Genomic DNA, 21,621 nt, shown 5'->3' on the forward strand with positions numbered 1-21,621 from the left:
CTCTAAGAGATCAGAATTCCCTTCCCAAGGCAGTGCCCCAGTGACTCACCGTCCAGAGTCCTTGCTACCTACATGGAAGATCCAGAATGAGTTCCCAGCTCATGGCTTCAACCTGGCCTAGCCACAGCTGTTGCAGGCATCTGGGGAGTGAACTAACAGATGAGATCTCTCTGTCTCTCTGCCTTTTAAACAATTTTTTAAAAAAAATTCTGCTAAGCAAACAGGTGAAAAAGTTGCATTTCTGTTTTAATTTGCTTTTGCTTAATTACTTATGAGACTGAGGATCTTTTAATATTTATGTTGACCATTAAATTTTCTCCTGTTTATATTCTTTTCCCTTGGGTTGTCTTTTTCCTGTTAAATTCTCATTGCTTTTTAAACATGTGTCCCTGTACCACCTCTTTGATAATTGTGTTGTAGATGTCCTCTCATAAACTATCATTTGTCCTTACACTTGTTGGATGTGAACTTTTTCATAGATGGGATTTAAATTTTAATGTGGTGCTGATGATCTCACCTTCTCATGGTTGCTTTTGCTCTGTAGATCATTCTCTCACCCTTCCAGCACCAACCTCAAACCCCTCCATGGAAAAGTTGCTGTAGTTGAGTCACACTTTCCAAGATGCTCCATGTTTTACAACTTCTCCAACTACTTGTCTCTTTATGCTTTGCTTCATAGCAAAGTTTTTCAAAAAAAAGTTGTTCCCTTCTCTCCACATCCTCTTCACTCCTCCATTCATCAAACTGGCTTCGGTGACCACCCTTCCACTGGGTTGTTCTCATCAAGGTCACCAGTAACCTTGATGGAGCCAATTGAAGTCACATCTCTCTTCTCACTACATTGAGGTCATGGGTGACCATATCTGCTTCCTGAAACTTTTTAAAAAATCTTGGCATTGATAAGTGAGTTCTCAGTTTTCTTCCTGACTTCCTCACCACTTCTAATTTTTGCTGACCCTTCCTCCATCACTACTTCTCTGAACAGTGGCATATACCAGTGGCATATACCATATACTTGGACTCTCCTCTCTAACTTCTTATCAAGCAAGCTAATTCTGTGCCATTGAATATCTTCTATGAGTTGATGAGTTCCAAATTCATATCTCTATCTCTGACTGCTGCCTTGAAATTTGGTCCCATACATACAGCTGCCTATAGGACACTTCCAATGGATATTTCATGCTTAATGGGTCTAAAATTTTCTCTTGGTTTTCAGTGCCCTCCCCTCAACTTTTCCCACTGTGTCTTACCCTATATTCCCAAGAACTCTGTTGCCCAAAGAAAACAACTTAAGACTCCTCCTGATTTCCATTCTCTTTACTTCTAACACCCAAACCATCTGCACACCCTAGTTTCTATTTCCAAAATGTGCTTACCAGCCACCCACTTCTACTCATCTCTGCACTGCCCACACTGTTCCTTGCCATTGGCATCTCTCCTCTGGGCAAGAGCTGTAGACTCCTAAGTGGCCTCCTGCTTCTGTACTTGTCTCCCTCCAGTTCATTCTCCTGTTAACATCCTTTTCAGCACTTATCACCACCTTAAGTCAATGTGATTTATTTCTTTATGTTGTTTCTCCCACTAGAACACTAGTTCTACAAAGGCATGGCAAATTTTGATTCATTGCCAACTCCTGGGACATTGAAACTTCTCAGTAAATATGTTTAGAATAAATGAAAGATATGAAAGAGCAGATGAATGCATATTTTTAAATATTAGGTCATGTTTGTAATTTGCCTACTCAGAAAATTCTCTTGAGATTGACTACTTCCAAGATAGGTGGGATGGAGTGAAAGGACACTCTATTTTGATGATCCCTTAAAAGAAAATGAAAACAAAAACATATTTGGGAGGACTAGCACTGTGGCGTAGTGGGCTAAGCCTCTGCCTGTGGTGCCAGCATCCCATATGGACACCCATTCAAGTCCTGGCTGCTCCACTTCTGATCCAGCTCCCTGCTAATGGCCTAAGAAAAGAGTAGAAGATAGCCCAAGTCCTTGGGCCCATGCACCCAAATGGGAGACCTGGAAGAAGGCCCTTGCTCCTGACTTTGGATCTGTCCAGCTCTGGCCATTTTGGGGGGGGAGGGTTGTGTGGTGAACCAGTGGATAGAAGACCTTTCTCTCTGTCTCTCCCTCTCTCTATCTATAACTCTGTCTCTCAAATAAATAAATATTTTTTTAAAAACCCAACATATTTGGACACACAGTTGGGAGCAGGAGTTGCAAACTCAAATGTCGCAGGCTTGAGCAGGTAACAAAATTGAGGTAATGACCACGTGTAAGCTACAATGAATGGCAGGGACTATCACAATGTGGAGACCTCAGCTCCAGCTAAAACAGACTTACTGGCTTCAGCTGACTATGGCCAAGTAGCAATGCAGGCAGAAGGTTTAGAAATCATCTCAAAAGAAAATGCAAAGTTTGTATATCAATTATATTTGGGTTTGACTATTATAACTGAAACATATCAAATCAAGTGGGATTACAAAATGTGGTCTGGGGTGTACACTCTAGGGTTCCTAGAGACTCAGTGGAATTAGGGACACAGGCTCCTAATTTGTTGCTTAACTGGCATGACGTCTATTATGAATTGAACAGGACTTGGCTCCCCAAACTCCTGCAGAATTTTAAATCCTGAAGTCTGATGTTAACAGCTGCAGAAATAGGGTGGAGTGTTGATCCTATCATGGCATCTGGTCAGTGGGCCTGATTGCTTGCCCTCAGAAAGCTGGTTATATATGCTGGGTGCTCTTATGTCTCTCTGCTTCCGAGATTTCCATGTGATCATTCTTCTGCACGTGCTCCGCCGTCCCTGGCTCTACCAGCCAGACTAATGGTGCTGCCTAATTTTGAACTTTGAACCTCCAAATTATAAGCCAAAATAAACCTTTTCCTTCCCGAGAAGCCCCGCTCAGGTATTTTAGTTGCACTACTGAGAGCTGACTAATACAGCTTCCATTCCCAAGTCACATCGTGGTCCAATGGACTGCTGCAGCTCCAGCCACTGCCTCCTCATTCAGGGAAGCAAGGAGAAAAATACAGAAGATCCCGGCTATTCTTTTATCAAGAGCCTTCCTGGAAGCTTCCATGCACCACTTCTATTTCATTTCTTTGCTAGAATTTAGTCCTGTAGTTACTCCTAGCTGCAAGGGAGGCTGGAAAGCATACTTTTTATTTCTAGTGGACATGTGCCTAGCTCTAGAAGAAGCCAAGTTCTAAATGAGAGGCTTTATGCCAGAACTGGATTTTCATGTGAAGCTCCCAAGGTTTCATACTACAGCAGCCAAACAAAGTGTGCCTATCACCTGGATTCAGCAGAGGAGCTGTCAGTTTGGGGAACCCTGCTCAGAGGGGCAAATATGCATGGGGTGCATTTCTATGACATGTGGGGCAGTCAGCAATTCATAAACAAAGGTCAGCAGGGCTTAGATGAAGCACACAAACAGGAATGTGTTCAGGTAGCCTGGGGAGGGAGGCAGGATGTGGAGAGGGTGGGGTAAAGGTGGGCAATGGGTGAGGCAGTATAGTCCTTCATCTGTGCATTTACGGAGTGGCCCTGGCAGTAACGGGGGAGGTCCGTGGCATCCCTTATGTCTAGGTGTCAGCAGCTATTCCAAGGGGTGCAATTTCCATCTCCTCTGAACTGACTTTCACCAAAGGTGTCCTCTCACACCACCTCAGGGTCACCCTCTGGAGTGACAAGCAATCCTGAGTCAGACCCAATAAGTCACTGTCTTGGGCTTGGGCTCAGCCCAGTCTCAGGCTTGGTGACAATTCCCTTCTAAGTGGCTGAATTTCCCATCCGTGCTAGATTGTCTTGCTGTGGAGGCACGATGCTATGATGAAAAAAGCACTGAACTTGGAAGCAGACTTGAAATTCCTGCACCGTCACTCACCAGTTGAGTGGACCATAATAAATACTTTTATAAGTGTAAATTAGTCTGGCCAGTAGAGCCAGGAATGGCAGAGCATGTCCCTACCTACATCACGGGCTTTTTGGCGGATTCACAGGGATCACTTACATAAAAAGCTTTTATTTAATAAATAAATAAATAAATAAATAAATGCGGCCGGCACTGTGGCATAGCAGGTAAAGCCCTGGCTGCAGTGCTGGCATCTCATATGGGTGCTGGTTCAAGTCCCAGCTGCTCCACTTCCAATCCAGCTCTCTGCTATGGCCTGGGAAAGCAGTAGAAGATGACCCAAGCCCTTAGGCCCCTGCACCACATGGGAGACCCGGAGAAAGCTCCTGGCTCCTGGCTTTGGATGGGCACAGCTCTGGCTGTTGCGGCCAATTGGGGAGTGGACTTGTGGATGGAAGACCTCTCTCTCTCTCTCTCTCTCTCTGCTTCTGCCTCTCCTCTCTCTGTGTAACTCCAACTTTCAAATAAATAAATCTTAAAAAAAAAAAAGTCTACACAGCTCTACATACAAATGTAAGGTTCCAGTAAAGATTCTCTGTAACCACCCATATGTTTGAAATTAACAACTTTATTGACACAAACTTTGCAGTGGAAAGTGTTTTCCCAACGGGATAGCAAGAATCAATGCCTGTCTCATATACACACGGAGAAGCTGCCAGATGAATTTCCAGTAACATGATTTAGCTTCTGGTCACTGTCTCAGGTGGTTCTGGGGAGGGCCAGATCACATGTCCTTCATTCCCTTCCCCTCTAGAGGTGAAAAAGTGTTTCTGGATAAACAGAGCCGCCTTCAGGCTGCTGAATTCCAAATAACCTGCAGCAGTGAACTGAGGCAAAAACAGAGTGTAAAGAGAAACTAGGCTTAGCCCATGGCTCACAGCACAGCGACTGGTGAAAGAATGCCTTACACAAAGCAAAACACACATGCCCTGGGAGAACAAGCCCTTGAACTTGCAGGATCATTGCCAACCTTCAGAGTTGGGGACTCCTGCTGAGTAATGCCACTAGGGACATATGAGTCACAGGTTTTGCTTTAAAATATTAAAAGTTAATTTTTTTTCCAGAATGTGAAGTCCTTAAAAGCCCTTTCTCAAGGAATCAAAATGATAGCGGCTTAGGAAAACTTGTAGTTTTGTGTATGGTAAAGGCTTGTACAATGATGATAACACCCAGATCTGTCATTTAGGACACACATCTACCCTACTATAAAAGCAAGACTCCATTGCAGAGTAATTCACAACACACACTACACCATAGTGTCGCTAAGTCAGTCCTACTTGTTAGGCCTACTGGTAGATTCTGGATATAAGGTCGCAAGAGGCCAGACCCCACATCTCTCAACATCCTGCACAGTAACTGGCATAAAGTGGGCATTTAATGTTTAATGAATAAGTATAAAATCTATCAGCAGGAGGAAGGAAGGAAGAAAGGGAGGAAGGGAGGAAGGGAGGGTGTTTGAGGAATACCAGAGTTAGTAGGTGCGGGATTGAGTAACTGAATTTTAACCTCTTAGGTCAGTTCGCAGGACTATGTTACATAAACACATACCATCAAGCTGCCTATTTCTGCTAAACATGGAGTTTATTGGTATAGTTTGGTACAACTTTAGTCCTACTTTTCCCAATCCCAGACTTGTTAACAGTTCTTTAAAAATCATGCTATGTTACTTTGGAAGAAAATACTTCCAGCTGAACATGTTTAAGGAAATGCTAGAAAAACTTTTTCTATCAGAACATCATTTTACTGTGTCACCTACCTGATCTGTAACACAGTGCACATTAGTCTAATATCAATGTGAATACATGTCCACCAGGTACTGTCTTTCTAAAGTAGTTCCTTTACAGATGCCAAAATGACCCAGTTCTGGGGCTGTGGACAGAGGAAGCTCCATGTGCTGCCACAGGTCCCTAGACTATCTCTCTCCTGTGAGCAATGTCTAGTTTTCAATTAACAGTTGTGAGGGACTCAACTGGAGAGAGAAAACTACTAGACAAGCAAAGGGAACCAGAAAGCTATGAAACACACAATGTCTGTCTGAGCCCTGAGTGGTGTCCCAGGTTGGATGCATGGCCACCTTATATGACATGATGCCACAAACTGATCCTATGGTTTGGAGGCAGGTGAGGAACAGGTGTGACAGCATCACACAGACTTCCCAAGGACACACCATGGGCCTTGCCTGCTGGAGTTAGTGTGTGAAACAGGATCTGGTCTGATTGTGAGCTAAGGAAATGAGAATAACCGGGACTTTTCCTGTTTCCTGATTTCACATCGATCTGGGTTTACAGTTGGATGAAAGCCAGCTTTTAGGTGAACACAGTACGCTTTGTGATGGTGATGTTTAAAAATAAAGAATGAAAGGGTAAGCTTGCCTGAAACCCACACTACTGTGCTCAGGAGAGCTTGGCACTGATGTGCAACTCTTTCACCCAGGAAATCCACTCTTATTTTCCTCTTTCACAAACTGACCTGTGGCTCCAGCTCACCACTGTACCCCTACTCCCTACTACAGGAGATGCAAAGAGGCAAACTGAACGGCACATTTGCAGGTTGTTCACAAAGGTGAGGACTGTTAATGCATTCACGTGCTAAACAAGAGGCTCAGAGGCCCCAACAGCTCAGGCAGGCATTTGCGGTGGGCTAAGACGGTCTCACAAGGCACTCAGCAGCCTTCCTGGTCAGTAAGTGGTCCCCACGTTTTCAAGTTTCCTCGACAGGAATCAATATCATGAAGGTCACCGAAGAAGTCCACCTGCCCTCATGTTTGGACACTTGGCTAGTTGACGCAGTTCTTTGTGATTCTTCTACTTCTGTCCACCTGTCGGATGCTGTCTGTAACGTTGATGGTGACTTCTTTTGTAGACATTCTCTTAGCGTCTCGCTTAGCCTGTTAAAAAGTTTAAAATAGCAAATTGAGTTAATTGGAAACATCCAAGGCTCTTGCACTTGCATTTATCTCTTGAGATTGTTACACACACAGGCAGCTGGAAGGGTGACCCACAGCACGGCAGCACAGCCAGAGGTTTCCTGGTTGGATCTCCAGTACCAACTAGCAGAGCCTGGCGTAAGACACGCTCAGTATTGAAGGTCGAATTAGCGAAGGTCTATCAAAGGGTAATGTGAGGACTTTCACAGTGGGCTTCAGTAGAGTGGGTAAGGAGTCAGGGAGACTTTGGTTCAAAGACTGGGCATGTGATTTCTCAATCAGCAAGTTTTTTCTAGCCTCTCTAACCTTTAGTTTTCTCATCTGTAAAGTGGGGAACACGTTATCATCTACCTGATAAAGGTTGTTATAAACATTAAATAAGGTAATGAATATAAGACACTTAGCACAATGTTTGTCACTAAGTAAATATAAGAAAAAACAATCTTTAAAAGTACACTGGGTAGAAGTTTGGCACATTAGTTAAGACATTGCTTGGCAGGTGGCGGTGTCAGCCCCACCCTCATCCTAATGGGATTCGATGTTCCTACTTCCCTGCCTGCCCCCCGGCAAAGTTTTAAAAGGACCTGTTCCTGAACACATGTGTGTCTCTCTCTCTCCCTCTCCGTCTCCTGACTTCTCTGTCTCTCTCTCTCTTATGCTCTCCTTCTCCCTCTTTTCCTTCTTTGCTCCTTCCCTCCGGTCTGTCAAGTTTCCCCCAATAAACTCTTTCCCTTAAAAAAAAAAAAAAAAAAAAAGACATTGCTTGGAGTACCTGGTTCCTACATCAGAGTGACTGGGTTTGAGTTCTGGCTCCACTCTAGCTTCCTGCTAATGCTCACACTGGAAGGCAGCAGGCTTGGCTCAAGTACTCGGGCCTTTGACATGCACACAGGAGACCTGGCTTGAGTTACCAGTTTCCAGTTTTAGACTAGCCAAGTCCTAGGTGTTGTGGGCATTTGGATCCCCCCATCCCTTCTCTCTCTCTCTCTCTCTCTCTCTCTCTCTCTCTGTCTTTTCAATAAGTAAAATAAATTAAAAATTTAAGTACAAGTTCAAAGTAAAGAAAAACCAATGACAAAGGTCCAGAATTAATATGAAGTTCCAAACTAAATGTGGGTGCTTCAATAAAATGTGCCCAGTGCCCCATCCCTTACTCCCAAAGAGAAAACAACTTCAACCTGTTGGGACTGGGGCTGTTGCACCCAGTCCTCTCAACAATTGAATGCTTGGAATGAGCATGAGAGGAGCCTCAAGTTGTCTCCACCAGCAGATGGGAACAGCTATGTGCCACCCATTTTTCACTCCAGGAAAGACCTGTCACCCATTTACAGGGAACACAGTTTCCTGTAGTCCTTTCAGGGGTGGCCTCACCTGCAGAGAATTCCCTCACTCAAGGTTGTGCCTGGAGGAGGCCCAATATCGGGGTAAATGGAGGAGTATAAAGGCCTGGCCATTTGGGCCCAAAGCAAGCCCTGCCCTAGTGAGCCATTTGGTTCCAAAACTGTCCCTGGGGTGCAGTCGGCAGAGGCCATTACCATCCCACATTGTGGATCAACTTCTCCCTCTGCCCACCCCTGCCTCCTTCTCTCCCTTCCACGTGTGTGGACCTCAAGGACACTTCCTAATAATATTCTGTGTAGTGACATCTCCAGATCTGCTTCCTGGAGAACATAGTCTCAGAGCCTGTGGGAGTCTCACAGGGTATGAGCATCTCATCGTGCTGGGTGTGAGTCCAGTGCTGACAGATGCATGCTTTTCATACAACATGGCCCTGAACACAAGCCAACTGTGTTATCCGTAACACATCCAAAGAAATGGTAGAGTCTTGCCTCACTGGTTACATTTATCAACAGGTGATATGTAGGTTTCTAACATTTCACTTCAATGCTGAGTACTGTAGCCACTGCTGGCAATGGCCATTCTCCATTTTGCCTTTACATGGCTATGCATCTGTACCCCAGCTGCTGGGAGTGTTGCCTTCTGACTATTTGCAGCAGCACCCTTCTGAGAATTGGCCTCATCTGATTGGAACCACTGTCCCCCAAAATGCCGAAGAGGTTGTACTCTAATTCCTAGAGAAGGCTCATAGCCAATGCTTGCTTTTTGGAGATACAAAAGGTTGGCCCTTTTGCCTCATAGAGCTGAAATCTATGATGCCATTCTTGCTCCACAGCCCTCTGTGAAGTCAAGCTGAGGCTGAACTACACTTGTCTGGTGACCTTAGGTATTTCTTAGCTTGATCATCTGCCTTGCCCTGGTTCCCCCACTACTGTGCAGGGGTCAATCCACTACTTGCACAAGAAACATCATCTCAGGCCCTGCTTCTAGGAAACCTGATGTGAAGTAATATTTCTGGTGGATTTGAGAGAAGTTTAAGGACAATGTCACTACTATGTGATTAGCCGTATCCATTGATTTCATGACGTAGGATTTCGTTGTTTCCTTTTATTTTCCCACTGCCCAGCACAGTTCTGAGAGATAGGAGGCTCTACATTTAACTTTGTTTGACTAAATGCATGAACAAGCACCCGGCGTTTGTCCACATACTCTTACTCTATGAGCCAATAGTCAGTAGTGTTTAGGGTTTAGTTGTACAGTTGGGTTTTCAGAGCCTGAACCAGCACCAGAGCTAGCAGGAACTTGTATGGGCTTATTTTTTTCCCCAAGGCAGAGAACTCAAAGTCACCAAACAACCTTCAAACTAGATAGCTGTAGGTATTCATCTGCAGCTCCTCCTGTAAAATCCATTAAAGCATTCTTCCCAGGACTACTTCCTTCATCTTCTCACTCCACTCTGGGCTTCATCCTGCCTGCTGATCACACACACACACACACACAGCATTGTGAAGAAAAAGAAGGCAAAAAGAAATGTGTGGTGATGCTGAAGCCAATTCTGTCTGACCTCCCATTCAGGTATTGTTACACAAACTCTGTGGAAACTGGGACATGGAATAGAGACATAGAGGCAGTATTTGAAATGAGCCAAGTTGACAGCAGCATTCCTTTCAAACTGGTGGGAAGTGAGAGAGCTTACAGAATGGAAATGTAAACTTTCTGAACTCCAAAAGTGTTTTTCTTTGGAAGAGATTATTGGCAAGATTTCACAAAAGGTTATTGAAGGCTATCCATGGAAAGTGCTTTGCTCTCTGTTCTTGTCTGCATTTCCATGCTTGAAAATCTAAGCAAAAGTTTAGTAGTTGGGTAATTCTTAATTTCCAAACCTACATAAAGAGTCAAAGACTATAAAAAAGTCATCCTTGGAACAGCCTCAAAATAAGTGATTGTAACTTTACTTACAGTGGGGCAATTTCTTTTTTATTTCATTTACTTATTTGAGGGAGAAAGAGAGAGAGAGGGAGAGTCGGGGTTCACTCCCCAAGTACTCAAAGCAGCTGAGGCTGGGCCCAGGTAAAGCCAGGAGATGAAAACTCAATCCATGTCCCTCATGTGGGTGTTAAGAACCCACTGACTCCTGGGATCTGCATTTCAAGAGCCCAAGGCAAGAAATGAACCCAGGTACTCTGATATGGGATACAGGCATCCTAACCACTAGGCTAAATGCCTACTCCAAAGGGGGCAAGTCCTTCAATTTGTCTATCACAAGCCTGTACAAAGGAAATGTTCAGAGCACAAACTCTGGGACCAGAGAGACCTGGATGTACTACAAGGCTTTGCCACCATTGGCTATAATAACACTTACTGCTTTCTCTCTCAGTTTCAATTCCCTTACTTGAAAAATGGGAGGCCAGCACCGCAGCTCACTTGGCTAATCCTCCGCCTGCGGCACCAGCACCCTGGGTTCTAGTCCTGGTTGGGATGTCAGATTCTGTCCCGGTTGCTCCTCTTCCAGTCCAGCTCTCTGCTGTGGCCCAGGAAGGCAGTGGAGGATGGCCCAAGCACTTGGGCCCTGCACCCGCATGGAAGACCAGGAGGAAGCACCTGGCTCCTGGCTTCAGATCAGCGCAGTGCAGCAGCCATAGTGGCCATTTTGGGGGGTGAACCAACGAAGGAAGACCTTTCTCTCTGTCTCTCTCTCTCTCTCACTATCTAACTCTGCCTGTCAAAAAAAAAAAAAAAAAAAAGGGGGGGGAAATAATGCTGCTTCCTAAGTTCTTTGAGAGAATTAAGTATGTTGCTTAACATTAATAAGCTGGTTAACATCTCCCTGTTTACCACAGCCTAAGCCATTTTCAAACAAAAAGTCCCACACCCTGAAACCTCCTTGGTCCCCAACCAACCAGGGAGGTTACTCAGCCCTGTTACAGGCATTAACGCTAATTTCATTTGCAAAATGGTGGTAGCAGTCAAACATTCCAAATCAGAAACCTCCTTTAACTGAAAGATTGCTACAACCTCTAAACAGCAGCAACACAACAACAGAACCACAGAAATAGCAGAAATCTAAAGGGCGTGCTTTCACCTAAAGGGCACGCTAGACTCCTCTATACCAGTAATGGGCACAAAAGCTTCCAAGCCATAAAGCATTTTAGTTCCAAATTCTTGCACTGTATCACGTTCAGCAAATTAAGCAAGGAGAATGACAACACATTTTCTGGGAAGTGTTTTAGGAAAGAGAAACTGCCGAGTCTGAGACACGAGCTATAAAGGGCCTGTCCTTCGCACAGCTGCGAGGACATGCAGGAGGCCGGTAGAGGCTGCAGGTTCGGCCAAACTCGGAAATGCTCCACACTCAAATGAGAGGACGAAAGAAGATAAGAAAGACAACTACGGTGCTAGGGATCTTCTCCAGAAGTAAGAAGTAAGCTCTCTGAGAAGTCGAGTTGCTTTGCCTGTCTCCAAGAAAACAGCTCTTTAGACCCAAGGAGCAATGGCACCATTTTGTCTCTCCAAACCCTTTGTTCTACCTAGACGTTTCCTCCCTTTGATAGGGTTTTCAGCTAACCAGAGCTTTTCCTTTAACATCACACCCCTGTTATTAATGACTGGAAAAGAAAACGTATCCCTATTGCATATCCCTATGGCTTAAAAACAAACAAAAAACCCAACTGTGGTTCCCAGTGCCATGATGACAGAAGGCTCTCCAGCCCCTCCTCTTTGTAGATGTCTGCTGCTAATTCAGCCCCTCCTCCATTGCTGATATTCTTGTTTTGTGAGTTTTATCACCGCTGACTCTTGTTAATGGGCCACCTCCTGGTTCTCACCTAGTTGTACAGCTGTTCTATTCTTCCCTTGCCTCATTTTAACTTCTGCAGGTTTAGTACCCTGTGAATCATAGATTTTAGTCTTCTTGATAGTGCCTCTTTAATTAAAAGTAATTTATTGGCTGCCATCTCTCAAGGATAACCAGATTGGCTGCGATAACTTCTTGGCAATCTCCAACCAGATGGACTTGTTTCCCTTGGGGCTCAGAAGCCAAGGATCAAGTTCATTCCCTGCGGAGGTGGGGACAGCTTGGCTGCTCCCAGGAGACTTGGAATCAAGACTGCAGCTAAATTTGCTTACTTTCCCCCCAAATAGAAATAAGAAATGTTCTTGGCATTGCCTGAACTCTATAAATATACCTGTATTCAACATGGTATTATACAAACCTTTTCACAGACAACAAAGGAAAGCAAGGATTACTAAATTATGAATCTCAGATGCCAATTTTTCTGCACAGTTAGTATTTCAAAACAGTAAAAGCAACAATCATGATAAAAATAAACAAACAAACAAACAAACAAACCAGTGGAGATGGGGAAATTGAAAAGCATTGCTTGATTCCTTGCCCTGGCCTCTAGGACTTTCCCCAGAGATGCCATGGCTAATAATTTCCTATACAGCACTGCAGGAACTTTCTAAGCACATACAAACTTGGGGTGCTGTTACTCACTGTTTTTCTCTCTCCCTGTACTGTTCCTTCTTTCTGGCCTTTAACCAAAGTTTAAATTATTTATTTGGTTTCTTGTTTATTTTCTACTTTCTCCTCAGACTATAAACTTCAAAAAGATAGGGAAAGTCTGTTTTGTTCATGACAGTATTCCCAGAATCTTAGTGCCTATCACATAACAGACACCCAGTTAGTACCTTCACAAAGGACATGTGTGAAGGTAAATCTTCATAAAGAAAGAAGGGCAGAGAAGATTCTTGGAAACAATCTGTTTGTATTGCCCTGCCTACATGTTCTAGAACTTTCTTTTGGAATTTCAATTATGTGCATAATCAATTGTTCCTTGCACCACCCCTGAGAGACAGGTGGGAATGTTACTATGTTCACTTTCCCATTGGGGCAGCTGAAGTCACTCAGGCTAATGCAATTTGCCCAAGGCCAATGTCAATATAGGTGCTGAGTCAAACTGAAGATGGTGGCCTCAAGTCTCACATCCAGTCTCTCACAACTCCATTCTCCATCATTATGTTTTAGGTAACAGGAAGGATGACTGTGAGATCTGGAGACACACAGACCTGGGTTTGAATTCCAACACAGCCAAAGCACTACTTCCTTGGCCATGCTGGCCAAATGCCTACTTTCTGAGCCTCTACTTTCCCAGGTGAGGAAGGATACTACTTAACCTTTTAGAGTTGTGAGAGCTAAAAATGGTGTCATAGATAGTGTGGCTGGCATGGAGTAGGTACTCTAAAATGTTAATTTCTTCCTTCCCAAAAGATTAAAGACCATAGTTTTGGGGCCGGTGCTGTGGCACAGTGGGTTAATGCCCTGGCCTGAAGTGCCAGCATCCCATATGGGCGCCAGTTCTAGTCCCAGCTGCTCCACTTCTGATCCAGCTCTCTGCTGTGGCCTGGGAAAGCAGTAGAAGATGGCCCAAGTCCTTGGGCCCCTGCACCCACGTGGGAGACCTGGAAGAAGCTCCTGGCTCCTGGCTCCTGGCTTTGGATCAGCACAGTTCCAGCCGTTGCAGCCAGTTGGGCAGTGAATCATCAGATGGAAGACCTCTCTCTCTCTCTCTCTCTCTTCCTTTCCTCTCTCTGTGTAACTCTGACTTTCAAATAAATAAATCTTAAAAAAAAAAAAAAAGACCATAGTTTTGTCAGCTGCAACTCAAGACATCCAGCTTCTTTTCAGTACTGTCCCATGGAAAGGAGATAGGCAATAACAGATGTCTAATGGTTCCCAAATTCCATTAATTTATTTGGTGCTGCTTCATGAATTTTTACAGCATTAACACAAGATCAGTGAGGGAATTTTGATCTCAGCAGCTCCACCAAGGGCCAGCTGGAGTCTCAGAAGGCAGGGATCAGATCATCCTTCAGGTAAAACTATCATGAATTCCCCAAGCCTGGAGTGAATCCTGTGCAGACCACAGCCTGCGCTCAGCTCTCGCTTAGACAAACTCAGCCTAGGGGTTTTCAGCAAGTGCCAAAAGGAGTTGTTGCTTTTCAACTTGAACCTCAGATAGAAGATCAAACACAGGGAAGGCAGCAGAACCTGCTTTAGGAGAGCAGCTAGACTCCTACAGAGTAGTCATCAGTGACAGGCTGGAGTGGGGATGGGTGGGGTAGAACCCATGGGAAACTTTTCTAATCTGAGTGAATTACGAGGCTGTCTCATTCAATCAGCACGTAGTTACTGAGTACCTGCCTGGTGCAAAACCCTGATGTAGGCTTGGGGGTCAAGGGAAGAATGTGAAGAAATATGTTTGGATCTCTGTCCCGAGAGCCTTAGGATTGACCTGGTTTTACTGCAGACCGTCGGATGAACAGTGAGTCTTGCAAATCTCTACACAAGGCGGCCACTGATGCATACAGGTACACATCCCCATAGTGTTAATCCCTTCCGTTGTCTCAGACGTGAGCTAACGAGTGCCCCAAAGTGCCCTAACACCCTCCTCTCTCCTTGGTGTTCTGAAATGGTTACTTCAGTCCTCTCCATCCTTTTATTGTCTTATTTTAATTTTTCCAGCAGAGATTCACATTTACTTTCCAAAATTTTCTCTGATACATCTCCCATTCCTGTTGTTCAGGAGAAATTCTGGGGAGTCTACCCTTCTTTCCTGATAGATTTTCTATAGGGTTTCACTGTGTCTTCTTAGACAGGGCCAAGCCTTACAGAGGATTATTGGCCAGACACTGGGGGTAGGGAGAGGGGCAGAAGAGAGACGCTCCTCAGCTGCGATCAGTCCAGGCATCCGCGAACTCCTTCGGCATGGGCTGCTTGCTTGGCCAAGAACAATAAAACCACTGGAAAACAGGCAGCTTCTAAGACAGGAGGGCTCATTGGGAGGCCAGCTGCACACTCAGAGCCTTGTCTACACAGAGCTCTAACCACACACACACTTCTTCTGCAGCGAACGCTTCAGGAAATGGTTTGGGGGCGAGGGGTGGAGGGTAACTAACATGGTACATGAGGCTACACAGTAAGTAACTGGGGGCAGCCCAGAGCTCCTGAACACGGGAGGACAAGCGGCTGCAAAGCAGTCTCTCGTGCTGTTTGTGGGAGCTGGAGACGCAGCAAAGGACGTGGCTGACATCGCAGGCTCAAAAAGGTGCCAATGACCGAGGAAATCGCGGTGCCACAGGGAAAGCCGACCGGACTGTTCTGAGTTGAAAACTCATTTTTGCCTGTTAGCCCCTGTTAACACAAGGCTGAAGGCAGGGGCCGGGAGGAACTGGAAAAAATGAGACGGGGTTAGTTTGAGCTGGGGAAGAAGGACTCAGAACGTGGGATGCGATTGCTCACGGTCCTTAGCCACGTTGAGTCGCCCCCGCCACCTTTCAGAAAGAGACGTGAACTAGGGTGTGGCATCTGTGTTACACGGAGCAGTTGTTCCCCTGTGCACGGATCTTCCGCCTCCTTCAGAGCAGCATTCTAAGTCTATACTTGCTCTGTTTATTTGTTCCATACTGTCTGACTGCACACCCTCACCCCATGAAAACCGGCTGTTGCTCCAGAGCAGAAGTCATGCCTGCTGTTGTCACTCCTGGATTGCTGGCAGCAGCACAGTGCCTGGCGCTCAGACAGCCCTCGGTGAACACTGGATGAATGACTCTTAAGAGTGGTTACAGGAACGGAGCAGGACTTTTTCCAGGTCTAACAAGGACTGCCTTAACACACAAACGTGTTTTGTAAATCTGAATGGGAAAACGGTGGTAGCCTTGTAGATGAGGATAAAAAAGGGTCTTCTGGAGAAGGGAAGTTTTTTTAAAAATATTTTATTTACTTATTTGAAAGATAAGAGTTATAGACAGTGAAAGAGAGAGAGAGAGAGAGAGAGAGGTCTTCCATCCTCTGGTTCACTCCCCAAATGGCCGCAACGGTTGGAGCTGAACGGATCTAAAGCCAGGAGCCAGGAGTTTCTTCTGGGTCTCCTATGTGGGCACAGAGGCCCAAGCATCTGGGCCATTTTCCACTGCTTTCCCAGGCCATAGCAGAGAGTTGGATTAGAAGAGGAGCAGCCAGGACTCGAACCGGCACCGTTTGAGAGGCCAGCACCACAGGCAGAGGATTAACCTACTGAGCCACAGTGCCAGCCCCAGGAAAGGGGTTTAAAAACAACCACAACAAAGAACCATCAGCCTGGCAGCCTGGTGATGCGCAAGAAGAATGCTGTAAAATGCGAATACACGGCGTTATGCTCTGATAACCCACTGTAAACTGAAAACACTGCAAGTCAAAACTGCATTTAATGCACCCGACCTATGAACACCCGAGATTCCCCCTCTGATCCTGGGGCTGCCTGGGAGCTGTTGCCACTGTCCGAAGTCACAAGAGAGGAGCCTACCACATATCACTGGCCTGAGCAAAGACCAAAGTCCAAAATTGGAAGTTGTTTCTATTGAATGTATATTGTTTTCACACCATCAAGTCAAAAACTAAGTTTAAAAAATTATAATTTGGGGGACCATCAACAGGTCATCTTGGGGGTACAAAAGAAGACCAAAAGGGGTAAGTGGATACTGATTTGGGTCAGATGCTGAAAATGCATGACGCTTTGGCCCAGAGCATAAGAGACAAGCTGGGAATAGACAGTATATCAAAGGCCAGGGAGGGAACAGAAGGAAAAGTAATTTCTTGGGGCAGATTCTAGGCAGCTGAGGCCTGCTGAGTGTTGGCATCAGACAGTTCTGCCCAGGGAAGCTTCAATCAGAGATAAACATCCTTGTAATTGGACACCTTTGACAGAGAAACCTGTGCCCTGGCCTTTGAGGGCCTCAGAAGTCTGGAGGCTGGTGAGGGCTTGGGACGTGAAGACCACCGATGGACTTGAGCAACTGTCTGAACACATAAAACTAATGCTGTCAGTTCCTGGATCTTATTTTGGATATCATTGCAACACAGCCATTGTTCATTGAATTAATGCAACAAAAGCTGCCTGGACTTCACTGACATGCGCCATCTACCCCAGCGCAGTGTGAGTCAGGGATGTGTGGTCATCATCACTCCCCTGCCACAGTTCCCACTGTTGCTGGAGCCCTGCGCAGGGCTGGCACTGCCTGGCTCCATTTGAACCATCACACAGGCATCCAGACGTACAAGGAGCTTCAAAAAGCTTGGAATTAAGAAAAGATAGGTTTCTTTTGGTGCAGAAATATTTTGAGGGACAGACGTTGTGGTATAGCAGGTTGAGCCACTGCTTAGGACACAAGCTGGAGTGCCAATTCAGGTTCCAGCTACTCTGTACTTCTGATCTACTTCCTGTTAATGTGCTTGGGGGGCAATAGATGATGGCCTAAGTACTTGGGTCCCTACCACCCACCTGGGAGGCCCAGAAGGAGTTCCTGGCTCCTGGCTTTGGCCTGGTCCAACCTTGGCTGTTGTGGTCATTCGGAGAGTGAACCAGCAGATGGAAGATCTCTCTCTGTCACCCTGCCATTGAACTAAATAAATCTTAAAACAGTTTTTGAAGTCCATGATGGGACCAGTGCTGTGACATAGCGGGTAAAGCCACCGCCTGCAGTGCCAGAATCCCATATGGGTGCTGATTCGAGACCCGGCTGTTCCACTTCCGACCCAGCTCTCTGCTATGACCTGGGAAAGCAGCATAAGATGGCACAAGTCCCTGGACCCCTGCACCCACGTGGGAAACTCAAAGGAGGCTCCTGGCTCCTCGCTTTGGATCAGCGCAGCCCTGACCATTGCGGCCAATTAGGGAGTGCACCAGCAGATGGAAGACCTTTCTCTCTCTCTGCCTCTCCTTTTCTCTCTGTGTAACTCTGACTTTCAAATAAATAAATAAATCTTAAAAAAAAAAAAAAGAAAAGAAAAGAAAGAAAGCTGGCCAGCGCCGCGGCTCAATAGGCTAATCCTCTGCCTGCGGCGCCGGTACCCCAAGTTCTAGTCCCGGTTGGGGCTCAGGATTCTGTCCCGGTTGCTCCTCTTCCAGTCTAGCTCTCTGCTGTGGCCCGGGAGGGCAGTGGAGGATGGCCCAAGTGCTTGGGCCCTGCACCCGCATGGGAGACCAGGAGGAAGCACCTGGCTCCTGGCTTTGGATCGGTGCAGCGCCGGCCGTGGCGGCCATTTGGGGTGAACCAACGGAAAGAAGACCTTTCTCTCTGTCTCTCTCTCTCTCACTGTCTAACTCTGCCTGTCAAAAAAAAAAAAAAAAAAGATAAAATTAAAAAAAAAAGAAAGCCATGCAAAGTTTTTTCATAATATGTATTTTCCATAAACTTTTGGAAGATCCTTTATATGCATGGATTTAAAACTTTTTGTACCAAAAAAAATTGTACCAAAATAAACTTATTTTAATACTATTTTCCATGAACTTTCCAAAGTAGCCTTGCATGTGTGTGTGATGTATGGTGTGTGTGGAGGAGTGCTTTCCTTAGCTATATCTGAGTCTCAATTCTTAAATATAAACTGGAGACAACAATACTAATATTTTAGTTATTGTGAGAATTAAGTGAAATAATATAACACAATGCTTAGCATCTTGTTATATCTAGAAAACACACAAATAAATAGTTACTATGACAAGCCTAAGGAAGATAGACTAAGAAAAATTTATTGATTTTTTTTTAATATTTGTTGAATGAAGAATTACAGAGACTGACAGAGATCTTCCATCCCCTGGTTCACTCCTCAAAATCACACAGCAATCAAAGCTTAGAACTCAATGCAGGTCTCCCACATCAGTGGTAGGATCCCAAGTACTTGGGCCGTCACCTGCTGCCTCCAAAGGTATGCCTCGACAGGAAGCTGGGATCAGAAGTAGAGTCAGGACTCAAACACGAGCACTCTGGTATGGCATGTGGGCATCCCAAATGGAATCTTCACCACTGTGCCAAATACCCCTGATTTTAAATTCTTATATTCCATAACCACAGAACAGATCCTCTGTTGATTAGAGCATGATGTGGTATAGTCACTTTGGAAAACTGTCAGTATCTTTCAAAGTCAAATATATCCCTATCCTAAGATCTAGCAATTCTACTCCTAGTTATATGCCCAAAAGAAGTGAATGTCCACCAAAGGGCATGATAAGAATGTTAATTGCTCTATTGTACACAATAGCCCCAAATAGGGAATGACTCTAAATGTTCATCAAGTAGAATGGGAAATTGCTGTGTATACAGATAATGAAATATATATGATAATGAAAATAAAGAAATTATTTCAGCTCACAATAACATAGATGATTTTCACAAGGATTATGTTAGGCAAAAGAAGCCAGACACAAAAGAGCACACTGTAGGATTCCATTTATAAAAATTTAAAAAATAAGCTAAACCAGGGAGGGCATTGTAGCATAGTGGGTAAAACTGCCACCCGCAATGCCAGCATCCCATCTGGGCACTGGTCCCTGTCTTGGTCACTCTACTTCTGATCCAGTTCCCTGCTAACAGTCTGGGAAAGCAGACGGAGATGGCTCAAGAACTTGAACCCCTGCTATCCATGTGGGAGACCAGGAAGAAGTTCCTGGCTTCAGCCTGTACTGGCTATTGCAGCCATTTGGGGAATGAACCAGATTTTGATCTCTCTCTCTTTTCCTCTGTAACTCTGCCTTTCAAATAAGTAATCTTTTTAAAAAAAATAAACAAAAATGATGTATAACGCTAGAAGTCAAAAGAGTGGTTATAGTGTGAGGGAGGATGGTGACGGGGGAAGGGCACTGACAGGATCTCATGTCTTTATCTGGGTGATGGTTATATGAGCGTATCACCTTACAAAAATGCATCGAGAGGCAGATGATTGGTGTGGTGGTTAAGATGCCACTTAGGATTTCTTGAGCTCTACTCCAAATTCTAGCCTCCTGCTATGCTGACCCTGGGAAAGAGCAGGTGCTGTTTGAAGTAACTGGGTCCCTACCACCCACAAGGGAGACATGGATTGAGTTCCCGGCTTCAGCTTGGTCCAGGCCTGGCCGTTGTGGACATTTGGGAAGTAAACCAGCAGATGGGAGACACCTCTCCCTCTCTCTCTCTCTCTGTCTCTTCCTGCCTCTCAAATAAATAAAATAACACAGTTTTTAAAATGTACAAATTAATTGAATTTATGAGTTGTACATTTTTCTGAATGTAACCTGCAGCGGACGCCCTTATGCTCCCAGTTCTCTGTCTACTTCAGACAGAATACACCTCCTTTCCCTGCTGCTGCTGGGCTCACCCATTTGACTTGTTTTGTCAACAGGATGTTAGTGGGGATGATGTGAGCAGAGATACAAAATGTGCTCAGGTCGTTTGGTTTTCCCCTTCTGGAGTTTCTGCCACAGTCATGGGAAGAATAGAACCGAGCGGTGCTGCCTTCTTGGCCTGATTCCCAGGCAGGCTTAACCCACTGAAGCTACGGTGACCATGAAGAGGAAGAAAGGGCTATTGCTCTAAGCCAATGTATGTTGATGTGCATTTTTAGGCAGCACTATTGAGACAATAGCTGACATTCTTTTTATTAAAAAAAAAAGCACTTTAAGATCTTATGTTCCCCCTTTCCAATAATCATCTTTCTACTGTTTGAAGTGACTGACACTCATCTTTACCACTTCTGTGGTCTGATTCAGGTCACACAATCAAATAAACCTCATCCATGAAATGGGCAAGATGCTTCCTTCACAATGCTCTTGGGAGGATCTAATGAGCCAATAGACCCCACAGCAACTCTGGAAACTGCAAAGCCCAATTCTCAAGTGATGGGTGTCGGGGCAGGAAGTGAGGTGGAGAAACACGTGTGTGGGTTTTCCCACCCACCAGGCAAACTGACCTCAACCCTGCCATGGCTCATCCTGTCTCACAATGTGGAGGCACAAATGAAGGGAGGATGCCAGGGGCTGAATGCCTGGGCCTGCACTAGGGCAGCCAAAAAGCATCTAAGCATAGTTTAAAGGGGCTACACAGCCCCAAGAGGTGACAATGATGATTAGGGCTGCAGAATGCCAGCCCTTGCACAGGAAAAGTAGGCCACAAGGACCCTCTCAAGGTCACTGCCGCCCTCAAATCGACCTCCGCCCATCATCTTCCACAGTGTGCAAAGGGCCACACGCTAGTGTTTCATTGAGTTAGGTTATGGCTCTGAGCCTAATGACCCCCTGTCACTCCTCATTGCCATTCTTATGTCATGTCCGTTAGCAAAGAGCAGGCCCATCTCTTCTCTCATTTTGATATTATTTCCACTGTGTGGATAAGAACATGAGATTGTATAGACTGATCCTCGCAAGGCCCTCACAGACCGGAGCAAGCATTTTATCATTAGATTACAAGTTGTACCTTCAAAAAACAGGCACATTGGCCTGCAGGGACAGGATCAGTAAGTTTTGACAGGAGAGAGAATAAAAAATGGATTTGGATCATAGCAGTAGTGTGGACTACAGGATAGGTGATTGGGAGACAGGAACAGGCTGCAGCCCCTGGGGAGCATGGGCCCTGGGCTGTGCATTCC

General features: G+C 45.3%; 1 protein-coding gene and 1 long non-coding RNA gene across 3 annotated transcripts in view; one reads left to right on the forward strand and one right to left on the reverse strand.

Annotated features, from left to right (window-relative positions):
- LOC133758315 (uncharacterized) overlaps positions 1 to 13,806 on the forward strand; it is a 79,243-nt gene extending 65,437 nt beyond the window's left edge. For both annotated transcript variants that reach the window (XR_009865783.1, XR_009865782.1), the window contains 2 exons: positions 13,216 to 13,342; positions 13,459 to 13,806. This is a non-coding gene — a long non-coding RNA (uncharacterized LOC133758315). The remainder of the gene's footprint in view (positions 1 to 13,215; positions 13,343 to 13,458) is intronic.
- The window catches only part of BAALC (BAALC binder of MAP3K1 and KLF4), a 78,010-nt gene continuing 60,886 nt past the window's right edge, over positions 4,498 to 21,621 (reverse strand). Inside the window, exon 3 of the mRNA XM_062189482.1 lies at positions 4,498 to 6,812. Within this exon, the coding sequence (XP_062045466.1) occupies positions 6,702 to 6,812 (111 nt within the window). The 3' untranslated portion in view covers positions 4,498 to 6,701. The remainder of the gene's footprint in view (positions 6,813 to 21,621) is intronic.

The sequence above is a fragment of the Lepus europaeus genome, chromosome 4 (genome assembly GCF_033115175.1).
Source record: "Lepus europaeus isolate LE1 chromosome 4, mLepTim1.pri, whole genome shotgun sequence".
Taxonomy (NCBI): domain Eukaryota; kingdom Metazoa; phylum Chordata; class Mammalia; order Lagomorpha; family Leporidae; genus Lepus; species Lepus europaeus.